General features: G+C 36.2%; 1 protein-coding gene across 6 annotated transcripts in view; it reads right to left on the reverse strand.

The window, feature by feature from the left end:
- LARS2 (leucyl-tRNA synthetase 2, mitochondrial) overlaps positions 1-23,070 on the reverse strand; it is a 97,213-nt gene that overhangs the window by 60,057 nt on the left and 14,086 nt on the right. For 4 of the 6 annotated variants that reach the window (XM_008633875.2, XM_017734489.1, XM_017734487.1 and 1 more), the window contains 4 exons: positions 20,134-20,384; positions 18,160-18,288; positions 8,729-8,820; positions 6,846-6,906 (listed from right to left, as the gene is read on the reverse strand). In XM_008633875.2, coding sequence (XP_008632097.1) covers positions 6,846-6,906; positions 8,729-8,820; positions 18,160-18,288; positions 20,134-20,367 — 516 coding nt within the window. In that variant the 5' untranslated portion in view covers positions 20,368-20,384. Of the gene's footprint in view, positions 1-5,585; positions 5,645-6,845; positions 6,907-8,728; positions 8,821-17,317; positions 17,398-18,159; positions 18,289-20,133; positions 20,385-23,070 lie in introns of those variants that run through there. The other 2 variants (XM_017734490.1, XM_017734491.1) reach the window with 2 other exon arrangements.

Here is a 23,070-nt window from a genome sequence, read left to right on the forward strand (position 1 = left end):
AGGAATGAGAGTTAAGAGAACAGCAAGCAACAATATCATGGATAGCTTCTTTAAAACTTGAAAACATTTGCTAAATTTTTAGTGAACTCTGATAATTAAAAAATAAGCTACTTACCAACTGCTTACAAAGTTCCATATTGTAAATGTTTGTTCTTAAAAAAACCTAACTGCATTTAAAATAAGCATCTTAATATGCAAAGACAACTAATGGATTCCATCATTACAGACTCCATGTTTTCTCAACACAAACACAGGTTTCACAGGCGCAATGGAAACCCACATACCTGCTTGAAGCGGAAGATGGCTTCTACACTGAACTTCAAATTAATATGAACATCTATTGATTTTAAAGTTACTGATAAAAACTTTATCAGTAAGCCACTGATAAAATTTATTCCATTTGGAGTAGTTATGAAGCATCAGAAATAGCTCCAAATGCGAAATGTCTTTCACGTGGGCTTTCCTATCATCCTAGCTTCCCACTACACACAACTCCTGCAATATCATCTGCTACTCAAGTGACATCTGAAATGCTCTAGCAGAAAATTTTTATTCTTTTTCTACAACTTTATATTCTAGTTGCTTTGAACTTTATATTCCAGTGCTGAAACATTGCTTTTAACAATTAATGTGACCTTTGAATAGATGTGCCTCAAAAGTGTGTATAAGAGGCTTTCAAGATCAGAAAGAGACATTTAATGGCAAGTTTTCAGCTCAGCATGTGAAGACCTAGTAATGAAAAACAGTTGCTTGATTAAAACCCTTTGCTCTGCACTGAAAAAAACTCCACTTGATAAAAATCTGATTTCCATCTCTTGCAACTAAGCACATTCAGTAGTTCTGCCCCCCCCTTCATAGGGTGACAACAGTTCTTGAGCCAGTGTGATGCCACTACAGGCAACAGAGTTTCATTACTGGAGTATGCGACACACGAAAGAAGAGACACAATCCCTTTCAGTACAATATAAGATTACGTGAGCAATAGGCAAACAGGTAGGACAACAAAAGTGAGTTGTCAAATAAAAATAGTGAAGGGAATGGAGATTGGTCCTTTTGGCCCTGAAGGGCAGATGTGCATCAACTGAAACAAAAAGATTACATTTCCCAATCTAAACTAGCATGTTACAAGCCACTCAAGCTTGAGCTACAAGATACAAGCTAACTCTTGGGAACAGAATTCCACGTACACACTCTCTCACAAGGAGTAAATTGACACTTTTTGGAAAGAAATGCAGCAGACTGTATCACTGAAAAAACCAATCTGCTGTGCGGTCACTGACATACAAAAAGATCACACAAGCTTTATAACCATGAAGGTTTGGAGTAACATTTCAAGTTAATGAAGAAAGAGAAATTGCATCACGACCAAGTGAAATGAGCTGCTGAAGACAAGCCAGCAAACTCTTGACAATCTTGAAATGTGTTTCGGTGGTTTTTTTTTTTCCTTTAATTTAGCACAATAAAATTTACTGTTACAAATAATTTTCTGTGTATTCCAGTTACTGACCTTGAATAAATGAATGATGTCTGGTAAAAAGTTCCCATTAGGCTGCCATCATGCTTAAATTAAGGTGAATGTTAACATCTCTATTTATACTTTATAAGCAAGACAAAGATCCACAGAACATTAACAGAACTAACTTAACCCAGAAATACACAAAAGAGTTTATAAAAGGGTTTGAAAAATAGCACTCTGGAGCCATTCCACCCTGCCAAAAACTGTACATTTCTGCTTCTCATTTGCGATCTGAGCACTGGTGTAACAGCATACATATAGAACCCCATATCATAAAGCAGCACAGTGAATATATATAAAAGGATATTACCATATTTCCTACAAAAATAAAATACCTACTAAAAATAAGAACTCTTCTCCAAATATGTAAGATGCTGCTCAGCTGTCCACTGCATGTGCTCTTCAGTGCTCTGTGACAGATTTAGTGATCACCCATCACGTCAGCATTTCAGAAGGTAATATGAAACGGGAGGGAAAGCATCTCCCTCTTCCCCCATCCATTTTCCCTTTTACTTTTGTCAGCTTTAAACAGATATTCCTGCCAAAATGCATCTTTATCATTGGTTACTGTTATTGTTCCTTATTCCTACAGGAATGACACTCATTCGTTAAAAGAATTAATTACAACAATTAAAATAAATCACCTATGCAGGTGGTTTGCTTTTAAAAGAGCAGATACTAGCAAGGCATAGGAAAGACCCCTATCCTTACCAAAAACTACCTTGCTTAATCCATTTATTGGAGCACAGTCATTTGTTCCTAACAAGTACCATACCAGAGGGGTTGGTAACTTGTTTATTTTTGCAAATAAATTCTCAGTTACAGACTAAATGGTAGTATTACAATCTAGATTTGCAACTTGGGAAGCAATGGGTCCATGTAAAGGTCAAAAAGCCATTCACTATTATAAAATCTGATTTAAAAAGCCCCTTTCAACTACCAAAAACAAGGGTAACCAATAGTAAAGAATCCTGCATAAAAAACCCACAAAAAACAACAACTGAATCTGGATGAAAGATTTTGGTGTTTAATAAAAGAAAAACTAATTTTCAAATGCCTTGTTTTGAAATTCATTATTTGTTCTAAATCTGCTCCTTTCTTACAATTTTCTATTATGAGTCTCTGACCTTATAACTTGTTTTTGCTTGTATTTTTAAGGGGCAGGTTACAACTTCAAGCTACTTCTGTGGCTATTTTTTAAAAAATAAAAGTAATATTTATAGGCTGCATGAAAAGGTTTATTTTTTTCTAAGATCCCCAGGCTTTATGAATAACATATAACTAGACTGAAGAGAAGTAATTTCCTAGTTTATTACTAATAAATTTATTTTTAGCACAGTCTTATGCTCTCCTGAAGACAGGCATGTTGCACCTCTTTAAAGGGAGATAAGAAAAAAAGGTCTGGATGGATTTTTTTCAAAATCTGTTTGGGAAGATAAAACAGTCTTTAATCAATTATCTGCCTATTTTGGTTTTCAAGGGCATGTACCACCTCATCTAGAAGTGTAATTATTTGATTTTCAGAGGTTTAGAGCTAGACCAACCTACATTTCTAAATTAATTTGAATATTTGTATTTCAAAGGCCCTTAGTTTTATGCTTTATTAGCTACAAATACAAATGTCACACAGTGCCTACATTTTAGAGCATGAATATATTTTCTGAAAAAAAAAAAGTAGCCTTGTATCAAGTTTCTTTTTTTTTAAATTTAATTACAAGTAGGGTCACTGATTTTCAATGATATGTGGATAAGAAGAAAATTTCATAGGTAGTAATCTATCTACTGTTGGTTTTACGCATGCTCAGGCAGTACACACAAATGACAACTTCAAAACTAAATAGAAATAATACCTGCACAAAGAAAATCTACCAAAGATTAATTTTTTTAATATACAGAGCAGACGGGGAACATTAGTCTCATGCAAAAAATATGTCACTTGGAATGCAGAAATTGAAAAGACTAAAAAACCTTTGCAGAATGAGCTATTCTAGGAGAAAGTCACAGATTGATAACAACAGTGGTGAACTGAGGGCTCACTGGGAACACGCACTCAGTCTGATGACATTCCTGAACAAAATAAAGGAAAAATGTTATATGCTCCTCATATTTTGTTGCTGATGATACGAATAATTGAAAATAATATTGCCTAATTCCCCTGAAAATCATGTTTAACAGAAGTGACAGGCAGTTTGCTATGTTGTCTGGGGTGGTATTTTTGAAAAATCTGATCATCAGGAATGCTCAGATCATAATTATCTTAAAACCAAATCATAATGTTGGGGATTTTTAAATTTTCCATGTGTTTTTAATGTCTCTTAGAGACATTTCTTCCATGCTCAAACTTCAGCTTTTCAACCTTCCATCTGAGAAACAGAAATGTTCAGAATAGAAATGTTCTATCACTTACTGATTTTTAAAAAAATCTCTCCTCAAAATCAAACCATTTTCAAAGTGATTTACAAATATTATACTTCTAACTTGAGGTACTTAAAATACCTCCATGTTTCAGGTAAAAAAACCCAGATTATCATTAGTATTTAAAAGTACTCTAAGGCAAAGTACTTACAGAGGTATTTTATGCATTTAATTTCATTTTTCATCTGCTTAGATTTTCTGTTTAGGAGAGCAATTTTGAAGTGTCTTTGTAACCTGACTGAAATAACCTAATTAGCTTTTAATAATGTCTTATTTTTGGTACCTTACAAGATAAGTAAGTTCATTTACAGCTACGACACAAAAATACCTGCACATTTTGATTTGTAAGGCAGAGAGAACAACAAAAAAAAACCCACAGAAAAATAAAAGGAAATTTCTGGTACTGCAGGTGCACTGGGATTTGTTCATAATCATTTTATCAAGCAATGAGATTTAACTAATCTTCATATTCCTGGACACAAATTTCTTGACCACTAGACATGACTTTATAAGCAGGCAGATTCTCTAGGACAGCTACAAGCACTAGGTACTCAAAATGTATTTTCTTTTCTTTTGTCCACTTCTCTTTTCCCTTACCATATGTAAAATGGTAAAGTTTACTTTAGGTTTCCTTCCCATCATCGAAGCATACACTCTAAGCTGGCCACAGAGGACAGAGACAGTTAACATAAAACGTTCACACTTTAAAAAGGCAATTCACCACACACTAAAGCAAGGATCTAAGTTAGGGAAATGGGTTCTCTCCAGCATTATTTGCTATGCACTACGCACTAGCACAATAAAGGGGCAGATTTAAGTTACACCAATGAAATTAAACTACAAACAGCCCCCTGTTTTGTATAATGGTCTTGGTTAATTAGACCAACCCATATAAAATCTGTTTTTCTTGGACTGTTCATAGGAGTCACTAATACCAGTGGGTTTTTTGCAGTGTCACAGTATTTCGTAAGCCACTGATTTAAAGCCATATAAGTATAGAATACTATAAAAAAAACCCTTCTTACCTCAAATAGCTCACTTTTAAGATAAGCACTTGCACAGCACAGTGTTTTGCTGTGCAAAGATACTTGAGTTAGCCCAGAAGCAGTACAGCTGAGGCAGTAAGATGCTCTGCCCAGCCTAATGAGCCCTGCAGAGAAGCAGGCTTTATCAGCCTGTAAAACACTCTGCTACAGCTTAGCCCTTCCATTTCCACAGGTAGTTCTTTCATGGCCAGCTCAAATATCTGTGCATTTGCAGGTCACGTAATATTTTAGGCATCATTAATTTTTTGCAATTAATAAACATATCTGTTTCTAATGGCTACCATTCAGGTCACTCTTACTCCAATTAGTATGGCAGGCTTTCCAGGTAAAACAAAACTTAACTCATAAGCTAAGGAGTGAAAACTCTAAAATGTGTTGTGTTTCAAGGAATATTTTTCAGCCCCAACTATGTGTCCCTAGAGCATTCTAAAGCATTGCAATTACACAACAGTTCAAATGGAGATAGTTATAGAGTATCAAAGCCCTTTCCACAAGTATTCAGAGACTCCTGAAAGTTCATTAACCAAAACACAGTTTACTAGAAAAGTGAAGCTAACTCTCAAAGAATAGGCACAGAGATGACAAATGATTTTTCCCTGTGTACTTACACTTCCTCCCATGGTTATTAGTACTGCCAGTTTTCCATCTGTTCTTCAGAATGGAAGGGCTAAACAGAAGTTCATACACAAGAGATGAATTTTCTCAATTTTCTTGAAATGCAACCTGCATCACTGAACTCGTGTGTGCTTGTGCACGTGTGTGTTCCACAACACAGCCTACACACAGGATTTCAATGTTTTCAAGTATTGCTGCACTACACATACAGACAACCTCTGAGATACCAACAGCTTTAAACATCACATGCCAAGAATGTGCGCAGTGAACCTTCCAAAACAAATCTTTCTTTTTCAGAGCAACTTTTTTGGCTACCAAGAAAACTTAAATCTGATTTAAAAGGCTTATACTGAAAAATCCTTCCATATATGAGACATGACAAAATGGTTTTTTAGATGCAAGACATACAAATAAACAACGTCACCTTCATGATTAAAGAAAACAGATGGCATGTCTCAGACTGTCACAAAACTAATGCTCTTCCTTTTCAGATCTACAATACCGCTACAAAAATCCAGGATTAGCATCTCCATCGCTCTATTCAAAATCACATTAAGGTGATAAGCAACAGCTATTGCTGAGAATATAAAGGTAGTGACTGACTGATTCACTGGTAAATGCAATAACCTCACAATCGCTACAAATGCTAATTTCTTTTTTATCTGGAAAATGACATTAGCTCATGTCTGATCGTGTTTGGGAAGTTCTTTAAGGTGAACACCTGATTCTCAAGCATTAGTAATTTAAATAAAATTTCTGGTTTCCAAAATGATCCTGATATGTACACCCATGAAAATGCGGGCTTATACTTGGAAATTTGGAATAACATAACCGAGTCACCATTTCAATTTACTGTCTTTAAACCCTTGACATACACATTGAAAAGAGTACTCCTCAAAAAATACATACCTTAACACAAAGGCATTGCTGTTTCATAAATATCTGTTTGTTGTCTTATTTCTAACACAGAAAATTAATACTTCACAGAGATGAAAAAGAAGAGAGAAAAATCCAAATACAAAACTGAAATAACTTTAAAGATTCTCCTAAACATTGATATAATCAGAGGATATCAGTATGCCAAAAATTAGGGAAATCTGATTAAAAAGCTCAGTATTACAGTTTAACAACTTAAACTGGTCACTACCAAAGACTCCTATATTGTCATAATTAAAATGCTGAAATTCCATGGGTTTCAATGTTTCTTCACACAATAAAATAGGCAGTATCCATTTAAAAAAAGAAAATCTTACCCTTTCCCATGTAAAAGACAGACCTAGTGCATCAAACTGTTTCCTCATGTGTTGAATATTACTGCAAAATATTAATAAATTAAAAATTATTAGCTTAAGATATTTCTATCATGTGATCATATTTAAAATCTGATGCTCATAGAGTTCTGAGAAATCAAAAGCACTAGTTAACCTCTAAACACTATGATCTCACTAGCAATAAAACTCAGAATTGTCAGAATACTCAAATAAGAATTTTTAAATTCCCATATGTATTCTGGTCCAATTTCCATGGCTAAGTACATGAGGCAATAAATTTTCTTCTCTTGACTTGAATGCAACTTAAAAGTAAATATGGCACTGCAGTTTGAAAGAAGCATTACTCAAGCATCACTTCTTAGTGTTTTTAATTATCTTTACTGCAGTTGAGTCAAAGAGACCTCTTAAATCTCAATGCAGTGGGGGACACTTCCAACATCAGCTTAATCCTGCTCTATTCTGGCAATGCTATCCTGGCTTTATTTTGCTGTGGCTCTGGTAATTGTGTTCAGGATAACCTGAATTCATAACCTTACCCATTCAGCTGAAGACGTGCCATACAAAAACTCTCCGAAAAAACCCCACCAGTTTTCTTTCTTCCCTCTGATCAACAGGCTGATCAAACCAAAACTGTGGCCCACAAAACCAGCGGAGCCAGTGCAAAGGAGGTGGTGGGAACATGTATACTGGGAGGTGACAAGGAACTACGAAACTTCTGGTGGCAGCATTGCCATAGATAAACATTAGTCAACTACGACACTGTAAGGTTAGATGCTGCCCTGAATGGATTGTATTACAAAAGTAAAATAAGATACATCAGGATATATAGTGAAGCTTTAGTTTGAAAATGTACTAAATACACTTTACCAAAATACCCACAATTACACAATATTAATTAGTGACCTGGTGGGAATTCATTCACATACTATTAAATTGATTAAATTTTCTTAGGGACTTTTACCTTTCTACTAAAATACATTCTGTCAGATAAAGTAATATCTATCCTCCCAGAGTGGCTAAGATGACAGTCATGAAACTAAGCATTTTATTGTGATCCAGAAAAAACTTGCAGTGCTGAATAACTGATTAATGCAAGTATTTAATATTATAATATTTTAGTTGGAAAAGTATCAAGAATCTTAAGATGGGACCAGAAACATGAACAAAACCCAAAGAAACAGCATTATCGAAGACGGAAATGGATCAAGGCGTATAAAGATAACACAGCTACATTATTGCATCCAGAGTACAACAAACAACTTCACTTAGAAAGATTGATTTCCAAGTAATTTTTAGAAATTGTTTACTTATGTAATTTTTACTCATTTTAAAGAGTATTAGGGGAACATAACACCCCATTCTGTGGTCTAAAACCCAAAAAGTTCACAGAAATCATAAGCAATAATGGCTGCTTAGCACTTTCGAAGACCCAGCCTCCAAAAAACCCAACTATCTCCTTCCTCACTCACCTGGTACTAAAAACTGCAAGTAAATCTAACCACGTAACTCATCATTTTCCACTGTGTATTCTATACTAAGATTTACCTCACCATAATGAATTTCTGATTTATTTATACCCGCTGGTTTGGATGTTTGGGAAATGCTTCTCTTTTGATATTCTAGCATTTTACAATTTAAAAGTCATTGAGTTTAAAACCTTGAAAATCATCCCAATATATTTATTTTTCAAAACAGAATCATCTGCACAGTCCCATAAAATGTCATCACATAACCTTGGTCCCAGATAACCCTGTTTTTTTCCTGTACCATCTTTCTTCTATGCTAGTTTTGCTCTGCTTTTTTGGTTTATGGGGGCCACAGTACAGGTATTCACAGTGAAAATGCCATATTTTAATTCATTTAACCTTTGTGTCCAGCTTGCAGGGTGAAGGCCATGTTCAACTGCAGCATTTTCTGCTGGTAAACCAAATGCGTCCCATCCCATTGGATTTATCACCTGTCAGCAAAAGAAAAACCACAACGTTATGCAACTTTCTGGAATGGCAGCAGCAATACACAGAGGCCTCCAAATAATGAACGGTGCTTGGCATTCCAGCATTTGCTTTGTCTGAACTGAACTTCTTCCAAACCTGCCAACTATGGCCAGCTTTGCTTTAAAAGATGACTATGAAGTGCACTTGTTATCTACAATGAGATGTTAGAGGGAGTTTAAAGTATTATGCAATAAACTCTCATGACTATTTCAGTATCAGGTTGACAATAACAAAAACCAACTCTTTTTCAGTTTGTGTGCTGGTAAAAGTCAGTAGTTGATGCTACCACAGAACCAAACAGTCATTCTAAAAAAGATGTTAAGTAAAAATAATTGAACCAACAGTTTTATAACTTTAACTGATGTGCAGCCTACTACTTTTTTCCTTTGTGTTGAAAAACAAAATAAAAGAAAAATACCCTACAATAATTTTAAATCCACCAGATAAAATTAAGAAGATGAGGAAAAGCAGTTTTAGTCAAATTTTACTAAAATATCTTTTGCAAATATGTACTACTGACTGACAAATTGTTATTTCATGACCACAAATAAATAAAGGTGGGGAAAAAAGTTTACTACAAAATATTGAAGGTAATTTCTGTTTCAATAGAGACATATTTTTCCTATTAACGTACACATTATTTAGAAAAATAAGCTAGCAATACAGTAAGTATTCAAAAAACCTGTTTAATAACCAAGGAAAGAAAGGCCAGTACTTAAGATGCTGTCATTAAACACATATATACTGGATAGCTGATAAAGCCTATTCTATTTCTTAAAACTACAAATGTGCTGTAAATTCAATAATCATGATTAAAATGACACAAGTTTAACAATAGCAAAACATGACTAACATTTTACAAGTTATAAGAAATCAAAATTTTTACCCCTTAAAATATGCATTTATATAAAGAACACGTTTCTTAGTGGCATGTAAGCAAACAAGCAATAAAAAAGCAATCCCAGCCATCCTAATCTCATATCTCCATGTGAAAAATCTGCTCATTTTGGAAGCGTAAGAGCTACTTTTGTCACTGCTTTGAATTATTTTTACTCTTCTTTGCCACCACTTTCCAATCTTCTGACTTAATGTAATATTTCATAAGAAATATTTTATAGACGTGTTTATAAAGATGCTCTAGGCACCAACACAGTGTAAAAGCAACAGGATTTAATAGACATGACTCCTCAGTGTTCTCATTTTCAGTACTGATCTGAAACTAAACCTGCTGTCTATCATTACTCTACTGGCGCAGCAACAAAACCAAAGGTATTAACCTGTGATCCAAGCCAGCCTAGTAAGGGCCCATGCACAGCACATTTTTCATGTCCAAATCTAACAGAAATTGGAATGCTATTCCACGTTACAAACTTTCCCTATTATCAGACAAACTATTGTTCCTCACAGCATAGTATCAGAAATCAGGCATCTTAACTGCCTGTTTCCTCACATATAGAGAGGGGAGTTTACATGGAAAATGTCAATTGGAACCTAAACCACTTCTCAACCCCCCACTGAAGCACATCTCTGTCCAGCCCTTCCCCTCCCTTGCCATCCACCCAGCAGTCAAAACTATTGGTACAAAAGAAAAAAAAAAAAGACAGGTACATTTTACATAAGTTATAAATATCAACAGAATTTTTTATGGACATGTTAAAATATTAATTTATGCCACTCAGTTCTTTTTGACTGCTAGTATTGCTGACAACCTGTCTCTGGACAGACGTGATGAAATAAACCAGATTTTTTTAATCCATGTATAATACATATTTTCTCTATTTAAATGCCCTAGACTAATGCCCTGCCTTTGCATTCCTACAAATGCCTTCTCTTACTACAAGTTGATGCACATTAAGTGAGATTAGAAAAATCACTCTTGGTTAATTTTTGTAAAATTTGGCTTCTGAAGATCTCCTGGATATAGACAGGCAGCCAAAAGCAAGGCACAATCTCATTTCTCATGCTCCTGAGCAAAAGGATGTGGGAAGAACAACTTCACTACCAGCTACAGACTCCCCAACAGGGCTGATGGATGCTCCAGACAGTTCATGTGCAGACATTTTATCACTGTACCATCAGTGCTAGAAGGAGCAACCTGTGCACACATCTTCCAAATTCTAGCACTTATCAAAAATACCATATTCACTCTTCACATTCAAAAGTTCAATTTAACAACCAATAGCATTCCTCAAGTGAAAGGTCTGAAGAAGTATGCTAATTCAAGTTTCAATCAGAAAACTGAATTTAAAGAGACATTAAAAATATCCTCAAATTAGCCTCCAGGATAGATCTATTTATGTAGTTGCTATAGAGATGAATGTAACATGCACAGTGGTTTAGAAAATGATTTCAAGTTTATTGTCTCTTTTACTTCTCTACCATGAATGGCTTTGAAAGATTAGTGAAATGCATTTGTCTAAACAACAGGTCATCTCCTTCTGGCTGTAATATGCAGCAAAAATGCCACAGTCTCCATGCAGCATTTGACATTACATCTTAACTCTACTTATTCAACATAAAAATCTTTAGAGAAATGGAAGAGGAGTAGAAAATATGTAACTAGCATGTCAAAAGCTGGTACAAAGGAAAAAGGAACAGTTTGACTGTTCAAAACAAATTAAACATAGGAAGAAAAAAATAGAAAGCAGTTTTGAAGACCAAAGGGTTATTCCTTGTAGCTCTTTGATGGGTTGGTTACCGGTTCAACTAGCAGAAAACATGGCTCCTCTCTCTAGCAGCACAGATGAGCAGAAGAAAACAAGTCATCCATTTTCTTGAATGCTGTTGCTTCCAACAGCAACCTCTAAATGTTATGCAACTGAGGGATCCATTCTGCCCACTGAAGTGACCATTCTTCCAAGCACCACTTCTCTAGGTAGACAATATTTTCTCTAAGCCTCAAGGAGAAAGAACAACAAATAATGACTGTATCTTGTTAAACAGGAGGCTATATAAGCCTAGGGATGCCTACACCAGGTAAAAGAAGGCAGGCTGTAGTTTCAGCCATTTTATGATGGCAGAAGCCAGTGCTATCACCAAAGGCAGCTCTGTGTCTATCCTCACAATGAAGAGGATAAGTAAACTCCTTCTGCTGAAAAATCCCAGGTTAGTCTTGTCACACATGGCATAACTTCAGAAGTTCACATGATCAGACAGGATCAACTATGAAAGACTGCCATTTTCTACCACTTAACACAGTTTGCACAGCAGCACAAAACGTTGCAAGGGAAGTGATTAAATAGTGCATGGGGAACAAAGTGCTCAGTGACCACCACACTGAGCGGTCTTTTTGGGAACAAGTTATTAAAAATGAAAACAGTTGCATCTTGAAACATTTTAGATCCCAAAGACTCTGGCTTGAAGCATTTTTAAGAACCATTTCACAGCATGGTGAAACATCTGTTATTAATGATGGCTAGAGCTCTTTATGTGACTGTGGGACCAAGGGGAAGGAGACACAGTAACTCCATTGATTCAATGCTGAGATCTCAGCTCTTCCTCTCAGAGGATTTTCATCTATTCACTGCTGTAACAATCAGCTCATCACACTGACATCAGTAGGTGAGATCAGTGTAACTATATAACACAAACCTGACAATGATCTCATAACACTCAGTTCTAAGCCTCCATCAACATAACAGTGAATTTTCCTCAGTCTCTGTAAGGAAACAAAGAACATGTTTGCTCTCCTGATGTGCTCAGTATGTCTCAGAACAATGACTAGAGAGCTGACATACTGTTCTTACACCCAAATTAATGCATTCTAAATTTTAAGAAAGACAGAAGAATCAGTGTCAGAAAGGCCTGCAAATAAATATATTTAATTCAGAGAATGTGTAATAAAAGAAGACGACCAGAAATGAAAATTAAGAGGCTCGCTGACGAATTAGTGGTTTGAATTGATACAGCAAAGTCTACATTCCTATCCCTACTTATGACATACTAGACATGAACTAATCAAAAAAGGCTGACAAAACAGGTGATTCATGATCACAAGTTCCAGCTGCCAGAAAACACCCCTACCTCCATTATGGATCTCACAATTGTGCAATCACAGACATGTGAGACTGTGGGGACTTGCAGTTGGAGAGGGGAAAGGAAAGGACAGCTGCTCCTTCCACTGGCTGCCTACAATGGGCTGAACTTGTTGAAAATCTAATGTAAATTGACATACTACGGCACACTTTAAATACAAGACATCCACCTGAGCAAAGCCTAGATTCTCTTTTAGGCGTACCAGGTAATAGAAACCATTACACAACAGGTAAAAATTACCACCATCAAACAAACCAACAAACAACCACCCCAAGAAGATAAGGCACACCTGGAAATAGATTAAAATAAGGAATTTTCAACCAGTGTGTACAGTCTAAAAAGGACTATTTCAATGCTTCTCTGCAACACAATGCTACATACTAGAGAAGACACTTTCAAAATAATCAACCCATACAGATTTCTATCAAAACATAAAATGCCCATTTATTTTTATTCTCACAAAACATAAAATACAAGAAATTATTCAACGTCCAGAGAGTATCACAAACATTTTGAGAACAAAGTTATTTTTTGCCTCCTTAATCTCACACATTCTTGTCTAACAGAATTACATTTAAAATTATATCTCATTTTCTCTTTTTCTTTCAAAATGAAACAGAGTGAACTCATTAACACCTTCAGTACAGGCTATGGGAGAACTGAAATTAAATAAGATTCAACTCACACACAATACTTGTAATATTTTCTACTTGATTTATACCACATGAAATAACTTGACAAAAGGACAGAACAGCCTCACACAAGAAAAGGTGGAGAATAGCAGCTAGTGATGGTCAGAAAATGGATCTGTATTGAAATAATTCATCCTGATTAATTAATTAATTACGGAGTTTTAATTAAACTTGCCTGTCTGTCTTCAATAGCATTCACTTTTGCAATTTCAAGAGTATTAAGATTCACTGCTGAAAGGGAAAACAATTGATGAAAATACATCCAAATTTAAAAGTAGAGATGTTATGGATAAAAAGAAGATGCTCTTTAAGTCATTTAGGGATATTGCAGAAATATCACTGACTATATTCTAATCCCATCCATCCCAGTTGAAGTATAAATTAAGAAATAATAAGTATAGTGTGATTCTAGCATGCAGGAATTTCACCCTGATTTGATTACAGAAAGCATTATTCTCAGTTCTGTACAACTCTAATATGTGACTGCCTTGCTTTGGTACTAGTTTCATTAAGAAGATACAACAAGAACTATTGAACTGAATCACTCTCTGTTTACTGATCACTAAGGGAATTATTCTCAGTCCTCTGAGAGGCACAAATTAGCCACTTTGGAATTTATCAAAGACATGATAATGACAGCATGATAAAGTAATGGTAAATACTTGTTCCCAGAGAAACAGCAGACTGGAAATCTGCCATAGTGAAAATCACCATGAGTATTTCTATCATTTCTACACAGCACTCTCAAATAATGAATAGGAAATCACTTCTTAAAAAATTCCTACATTTGAATTCACAACATGCATGTAAATTCATGGAGTAAACACAACCAGAAACTGTACATCATTGTTCTGGATTAATTTATTAATAGCTACAAATTTGTAATTTAAAATACATAAATTACTTTTTCATAGTATTTTATAAGAAATATGTTTGTAATAAGATCTAGAACTGTCCATATCCAAAAATTGTTTTAACTGTACTTCAAGAAACACATCATCCTTAACATATTTTGGAAAGACTAGCTTAGTGCACTCAAGCAAGTAATCTATATGGCTTACATTTCCCAGGCACAGACTTCAAACTTCATCTTCAGTAATCAAAATGTAAACAAGTTATCTTAAAACAGATGTACGCTACAAACCATTTATCCAGCAACCCAATCCAAGTGCATGACAGTTTGTTTCCCATGCACTGCCTACAGGTCCTTGAGGAGTAAGTGCTGGAACAAGACAATGCTTCACAATGCTTTCCTCTACAATTTTATATTGAAGCAGTATTTCTTTCAAAAACAAGGTGGGGAAAAAAGCAATAAACATTTATTTTCCCACTTAAAGTGCTGATGAAGTACAGGTTTCTGGCAAATATCAGTAGCATTCAGTGTGCATTACCTCTCTAGAATATTTTAATTGAAACAAAATCAGATCTTATCGAGCTGAAAAAAATTGAATACTAATGTTCCATTTTAGAAAAAACAAAACTACAAAAGAATCCAAATGATTTAAAACTTTCCCAGTTAAAATTTCAAAATACCTCCAATATGAGGAAATTACACAACTGCATTCCAAAGAAGTTCTAAAGGACATCTAATCCCTTCACAAATGTATTCTAGCCTATCCTTACTAAAATATTACAAAATACGGGCCATTTCTTGCCTGTTCAGATTAAATCAATACCTAACTAATTTATGGTTTTCTCATTAAGGCATTCTTTATGAAAAATACCTCCAGCTTATTCAACATAAATTGTTCTCTGACTCAGTCATATATTCTTGTCAACTAGGTACACACCATAGACGTTTCCCCTCACTGTTGATTAAATAAGAAATACACACCGTAGTCTGAAGCTTTCCCTGGGAACTGTAAATCTGAATGGTCTTGCCGGTAATTTTCATGGTAACAGCCCATCATTCCTTGTTGCCTTACACTATTTTTTTTTTTTAATAATGGATGCAAAGCTTAAACAACATTGCTGCTCAAAAATCTTACCCTAACTTTGCATTGAATGCCTGAAATGGATTCACTTCTACTCAGATTTTTGATTGCAGAAAAATCAGCAGTCCCTAGGCTTTCAAACATGCAGTATTAAAGCTGAGTTTTGAGAAAGAAATATTAAATCAGTGCAATAACTTCAAAATTATGCATACTAACAGTTTTGTTTCTAAAGCATTCTTTCTTTTCATGTACTGAAGAATTACAGTAATTCCTTGAGTACAGGGAAAAATTTATTTTTCTTAGGAATATATCAAATTTTGTGATATAACCATGTCTTAACCTACAATCATCACAATATTTTAATCATCAGAATAATCTTTGACAGATTGTACAACCATGATAAAGGGCAGAGATAACTTTTAGAGGCTGATAAATTAATTGCAAGGAGAAAATCAATTATAAAGACTCTAATTCTAAGTGATGGAGAAATTAGCATGGCTAATAAAGGAAAAGTTTTTTAAGGTTAATGTAAGTTCCAGCAAGCTAATGCACACCACTAACACAATGTCTCTTAATCTGATGTACTCAGAAAATCATCTGAGAGATTTTTAATGCCTTTTAATCATAAATGAAAGTTAAATTCTTTGGCTGCCCACCTTTAGCCAAAAATAGATGTTCAAACTGGTTAACATAACAGAAGATACAAGTATTTTTAGAAATCCAGCATGTTCTACAGGCACTTCTTCAAAGTAATTTTTACATGAAATATAAAAATATGCTGAAATGCAAGATGTAAAAACTTGAAAAGTCTGGAAAAATTTTTCTGGAAAAAAATAGGCAAATGTGGAAATAAAAACTTGTTTGCATGGTGGCTCTTGTATTTCATTGAAATTATATTTTTACTTTTCTCCAAATGTTTCTATTAAAGGTGCTTACTTACCTTGTATTCAAAAGCTTACAACTAGAGCATGCTACTGGACGTAGATAATTATTTTCACTTTATTTTTGCAAGTACAAGAAGCAGCAAGTTTTCATCTTTCTGAACAGCAATTTATTGGCTACCTTCTCTGCTATTGAAAAGAGATGGCTATATCCTGAAATGACATTTCATCAATGGTCTTAACATCAAGCAAGAATCAACCATCCCTTCAAATGCCTCGTTAGCTCAATTTTTTTAGTGAGATCCAAGTTCTGGTCATTCAGAGGAGTCAGGAAAGGTTAAGTGTTATAACAGACATTGGGGTTTTTTTCTCATTTAAAGTCTAAGGCAGTTATTTCTTTTTCCTGTAATTTTGAAAGCCTAAGAATGCCTTTCTGTAAAGCAGCAGTAAGTATTCAGTGCATGGTATGTTCATCACTGGCATAAGACACATAGTATTTGGAAAGGCAGCACACTGAATAATGCAGTGACGATACCTATCAGAGTCTCATAGAGGGTGATAAATCCAGGAAATGCTACACTTCTACAGCACTTGTAGCAAGGAAATTGCACTTAGTACCACAACGAGCAACTAACATTTCTTTCTCCATTTCATCTTCTTTGTACCCTTTTGAGGTTGATTCCTATATTCTCAAGCTGCTCCTCCTCTCTTGTACATTAGTGAGAATCCTTCCTGTCATCCTAGATCCTTGCCTACGCTATTTTTCTCTTTGTTCCCTTCTCTTTCCATATTCCTCCTCCCTACTGTTTTCCCAGATTCTTCACATTTTCCCTCTACCAAACGTCTTTCCTCTGTAATATGGCTGTCGCTCAGGCCACAGTTCTCCCACACCTTCCTTTTACATCCTTCAAATTTTACCTTGCCAGCCTTTACTGCAGAATGCCAGCCAGGATCCCACTGCAGACTGCAGGGACAAGGCTCTCAGCTACCCCTTCAACCTAATGGAGAAACAAAAGGGAGCGAGGGAGAAACGATGGCCAGCATAGGAGAGACTGGGAAACAGAGAAATGTGGAAGGGAAAACGGGATTTCTCCTTGTAGATGCAGCAAGAAAATTAGGCTTAGCCTACCTTGTAGCACCTTCAGAAGACATTTCATATATATGAGCAAGTCTGAAATGGGCAAGCCAAGGGGTGAGATGCTACAGAACAGAAACTTTTAGCTACACGCACATGAGGTAACATAATGACATTCTGCTCATCTGCCTTGCAGCAATACAAAAAAAAAAGGTTTCCCTCCCAGCTGGCCCAGAGGCTGTCCCTCTGTGTCTGACAAATGACATGAACTGGTTCTCAGGAGCAGAAGAGGTGAAAGCAGTTGATTTTGGTGGTGTCTGTTTTCTCTTGCCAGGTACACCCTTTCCTTCCCCTGGTCCCACCCAGATGGCAGGAGGGTTGTCAGTCTCCTCTCACAGAAACTGTGTGGCCCACAGGTCTCAGCGACACTGTGCCATAAATCAGTAGGTTTAGGCAGCTGGTAACAGCTGCATCATCAGAGGCAGCTTCTAGCCATCTTTTACCGACAGTGAGTTCTGAACACCACCGGCATTAAAAGTCTCAAATTTCAATATTTAAAGCTTAATGGGTCATCTGTAGCACATATTCCACTTTCATGGATTTTGAAAAATACTAATTTCCTGACCAATTATGATATTAAAACATAAAAAACCCCCACCCAGTCCTACTGCTGATCTATTCTTACCTGCATCCCTCTCATTTTCTGGAATCGAGCTACTGCATCACTGATGGTGTAGACACGAACATGGCCCATGTGAAGCTTCCCAGAAGGATATGGGAACATAGAAAGCACATAAAATTTTGGTCTTGATTTCTAGAAAGAAATTTTTAGAAACTAGTAACTACATGAGTTAGCATTTCACTTGAATAAATACACATACACATTACAAACTACTACATGACACCATGAAGAGAAACACGGTTCTGCTGTAACTGATCCAAGTGAGCACTGACAAAGTTCATTGGATCAAATTCTTTGGGGCTTTAAGTGGAGATGTTTTACCAGATTTTGCTGCCATCTCATCAATTTATACTGACACTTACATGGCACTTGAATGTTATGAAAATTAATTCACTTTTACTCACAAAAAGCTATATTGACAGAAGCTTAACAAAACACCATTTCCACTGCAGCATCTGCAACTGATTATCTATGTGTTCTTAGTCTGCCCCAGCAAAAACATGGAAACATAGCATATTAAATTACTCTCATAACAGCTTAAATAATTAATGTTTTACTTTGTATCTGCAACAAACACAGAGCTCACTCCTGGCCAGTTGTTTTTTGTCAGCTGAACTGCAGTAACTCCCAAAGTGACTACATCATTTGCAATTGCATGAACATCTGCTAAAGAGAAACTGCTCTGTTTCACTATGTATGCTCAGATCCAAACACATCTTACAAGCAGTATTTTGCATAATGAAAAGAAACTAAAAATTTCATTTAGTTAGGTTTAATTAAAATGACAAACGTTACAAAGAAATCACAAATCCTCTCTCACATCAATTATTCCTAATACATCTTGATTACCACTGATCATTCATCATTGATACATTGATAGTATCAAGTATCATTGATACTTGCTAAGTTCTTACATTATTTTTCTTATGTTAATAATAAAAAAAAATGACAGGCAGCTTTCAGCTTTTACTATTCTGAATAAAACTCTATTAATATTTGTCAAATAATATTTCTTTATCACTTTTGTTCAATCACAGCAAAATCAGAAATAATCTGAGTACTTCATTGCAGCACTATACACTATTTACCTCAATATGTTATTAAATCTACTTCAACCGTAAGGATAAAACAAAAATATCATTAAAAATACAATTTAGAACTTAGCATATGTATGCTATATATGATACCTATGTATATATGTATATCAAAGACACGTCTAAATGAATGCTTTCCCTGCTACAGGTACACATGTACACCATTTCATCTCAGTTTTCTTCCCCAGAAAAGCAAGCTCTTTTCTCTCTTCAGCATTTTGACAGCATTATTTTTTTGTCTGAGAGAAGGCACATTTTAAGAGAGATGAACAAAAAACCATAAAGGGACACAAAAACGTTTTTTTATCTATTGTGAAAGAGTAATTGTGAAGGCAAAAAGAGTCAGAGACTGAGATACCATTGTTTCCAAGATCTTTTATTGCATGGGAAAACTTTTTTTTCTTCAAGTCACTTACTACTCCTATGAGACTGTAAACCAGAAAATATTAAAAAATCATTTTCCCTTAACACAGATTTTAGTGAGTCACAAGGTGTAGTGTAATAGATTTGTCACAACATTGGGAACAGAAACCCAAGAAAATTGTTTACAAAAGTTACAAATAGATGTTTCTTTTAATACTTTAAATAATTCATTCCCAAATATTGTATAAGATACAAAGGAAGAATTGATTACTTAAACACTTCCTAAATTTACAAGTTTATACTTTGCCTATCACTGTATTTTTCCTCAGGATTTTTTTATTATTTTTGTTTACCTATTTCATTAATGGTTTTTAATAATCTACATGAAAGTACTTTCCCTAAAATGTAATGTACATCTAATCATTATAAGCCATCTGTACTAAGTAAGTTTCAATTAATTTCATTCTAAGAAAACAAAAAATATCAAACATGTAATCTCCAAATTTCTCATAATGCTTACATCAGTTTCTGAAATTCTGCAGAACTGATCCTTTATTCTTGGGAACCACCAATTTTCAACTCGTTTTCTTGTCTCCAACCCATAGTTTTTTTCCCATTTCCCCGTCTCACTGTAAATAGTTCTCACACAAGCAGGAACCGGTCTTCTCTGCCATTTAATTAATCCCAGGAAGCCATTTAGTTGCCTCTTCAAACATGAGGAACAAGGGCCAACTCTTTGACAAACCGACTGCATTCTTAAGGTTATGGTATCTGAGAAGACAAAAAAAAAAATTCATGCTGCAATATATAACAAGAACTCAATGATTATTATGATTATACTGAAAATTGCTAGCTACGAAACTATTTTAGTTTGACTTGGACTACTCGGCTGTTTTCCATGGAACCTGCATTTTATTTCCGTGTCTGAATTATAAAAGTATGCAGTTTTTAGTCAAGAGAACTAACTGCGGCCTTTACACAGAACAAAACTATTGTGTTAGATGTCTTATCTAATAAAATACAATTCTGGCATTCAGTCTCCTGTAAAGGCATAATCAGTCAGTTGAAGGTTCCAGAAGCTCCATCGCCTGAATAGAAGATGGCTAACTGTGTTAGTAAAAATTCAGAATGAAACAGAGAGAAGAGGAAGTTGGATGAAATTATACTGTAAAAATACTGAATTTGTCATCACTGAAAAGAGATGGGGGAGGATGACTATAATTAGTAGATTTCAACCAGATATTCTAAACCAACTATTTTATTTTGCTAAGGCTTTCTTTTTCAACTAAAAATTGAGTTAACTCCTCAAATGCTTTAGAGCAAGTCTTCTAAAGCTACTCAGATGGGAGAAAGATCGGACAGTTCCCGTATTTGGGATCAGTCTCAACAAGATATTTGCTGATTTTACTTCCTACAGTAGGAAATACGGCATTAAAAGACCTCTACTCTGAGATTTCCTCCTCAACTGCTTTTTTTTTTTTTTTTAATAAATCACATTTTTACATCAGTATTTCCTATCCTCTATGGTTGGTTTTGGTGTTGGTTTTTTTTTTTTAATTTTGCCCAATACACTTGTACCAAACTACTTCAGAATTTTCCTTGAAGAGTTACATCAGTAAAATTGCAATGTAGAAAAAGTTTGTGCAACAAAAGATTTTACTTATGCATTTCCCATAAGGTAGAAACATTATCAGTAGAAATAATTGCTATACCACCTAAATTAGATCCCCAGCAAGCTAGTGGGAGTTATGCTTCCTTTAACATTCACCATATATGCATACACAAACCCTCATTGCCTGTCTCATTACCGCTCTATAGAATCGCTCGTTCTCTCTCTTACTTATCAAGCAGGGTCTTTTAGACAGTTTTTCACTTATGTCACACCAGTGCTTTGAATTTTTTTTTGCTACCCTCCATAAACTGTCTCATTTGTAATAAAAACAAATCCAGGACTGTACTCAGGATTCCCAGTGCAGGTGCACATGAGTCATTCGGGAGACTCCAATTTCTCCCCCTCCATAACATCACACTCATCTCAAAATTAGCATTTCAGTACTTCAAAGTTTTTTGCTTATTTTTACTAATTATTTCCTTATCACTTATGCCTTATTTCTGTTACTTTGATTTATTTTACAACAGAAAGGAGCGCTTCCTTATGCAAGCCAATTTCAGCACTGCCGATTTACAAAGCGTTTTAAAGCCCAGGAGTTACACGCGCGTATAGTGCTTCACTGAAGGGAGACTAGTGGATGAGAGGACACAGACTTAAGCTCCGTGTGGGGAGGTTTATGCTGGACATTAGAAGCATTTTTTCACAGAAGGGGTGATTAGACACTGGAATGGGCTGCCCAGGGAGGTGGTGGAGTCACCATCCCTGGCGGTGTTTAAGGAAAGACAGGACGTGGCACTCAGTGGTTGACAGGGTGGTGTTCAGCCACAGGTTGGACTCCATGACACAGAGGTCTCTTCCAGCCTAATTGGTTCTGTGATTCTGAGACACAAAGGACACAGACCCCGTGCCTCTGCACAGCTCAAGGGAAGCCCACCTGCCAATGTCACGCTTGAGAGGGCACATTTGGATGACCCCAGGCCCTACAGGTCACACGAGCATGGGTCAGAGCAGTGGTGGGAGCAAGAAAACAGCCACAGCCAGGAGCACACAGTATTAGAGCTAAGCTCATTCAAACACATGGAACTCCAGGATGAGAAAGAGAACTGCAGTGTCTTTCCTGCTCTCAGGTACTGCCATGCACAAGATGCAATGATCAGCCAGACATGTGTTGGGCCAAGTCAGGATGAGCGGCACAGAGGATAATTAAATCCAAAAGACATGGCACTAAGCTGTTTCCCCTATCCAGGCTTGTGTGCATAAGACTAGCACAAGCAGAGTGCCCCTCCCTGCCCCAGTTAAGGGCACCCCAGCCCAGTGCTGTCTGGGTCCTTCAAGGAACAAGGTTATGAGCCTAAAACTCTTACTCAGGTGTGCCAACAATGGAAGGGGCTGGTCTGATAGAGAAATAAATCATAGAATGTCCTAAGCTACAAGGGACCTACAACGATCACCGACTCCAACCCCTGGCCCTGCACAGAACGCCCCAAGAGTCACACCATGTGCCCCAGAGCACTGTCCAATCGCTTCTTGAACTCTGTCTGGCTTGGTGCTGCCCACTTCTCTCTGGGGAGCCTGTTCCAGTGCCCGACCACCCTGTGGGTGAGGAACCTTTTCCTGATATCCAACCTAAACCTCCCCTGACACAGAAAACGTTTGGAAAGATGCAGTAAGCAGGCGGGAGACTGAATTAAGGTCCCGGAAACTGCTTGACGAGGCCCAACACACTTCACTCAGCCCCGTCGGGGGCGTCACGCCGCTGGAGAAGCAGGGGGAGCAGGCGGCTCCATGGGCGGGACAGAGCGAGCGGGGGAGCGGTGACGGAGGGAGGCTGGAGGAGGGGGGAAC

The sequence above is a fragment of the Corvus brachyrhynchos genome, unplaced genomic scaffold, assembly GCF_000691975.1.
Source record: "Corvus brachyrhynchos isolate BGI_N302 unplaced genomic scaffold, ASM69197v1 scaffold94, whole genome shotgun sequence".
Taxonomy (NCBI): domain Eukaryota; kingdom Metazoa; phylum Chordata; class Aves; order Passeriformes; family Corvidae; genus Corvus; species Corvus brachyrhynchos.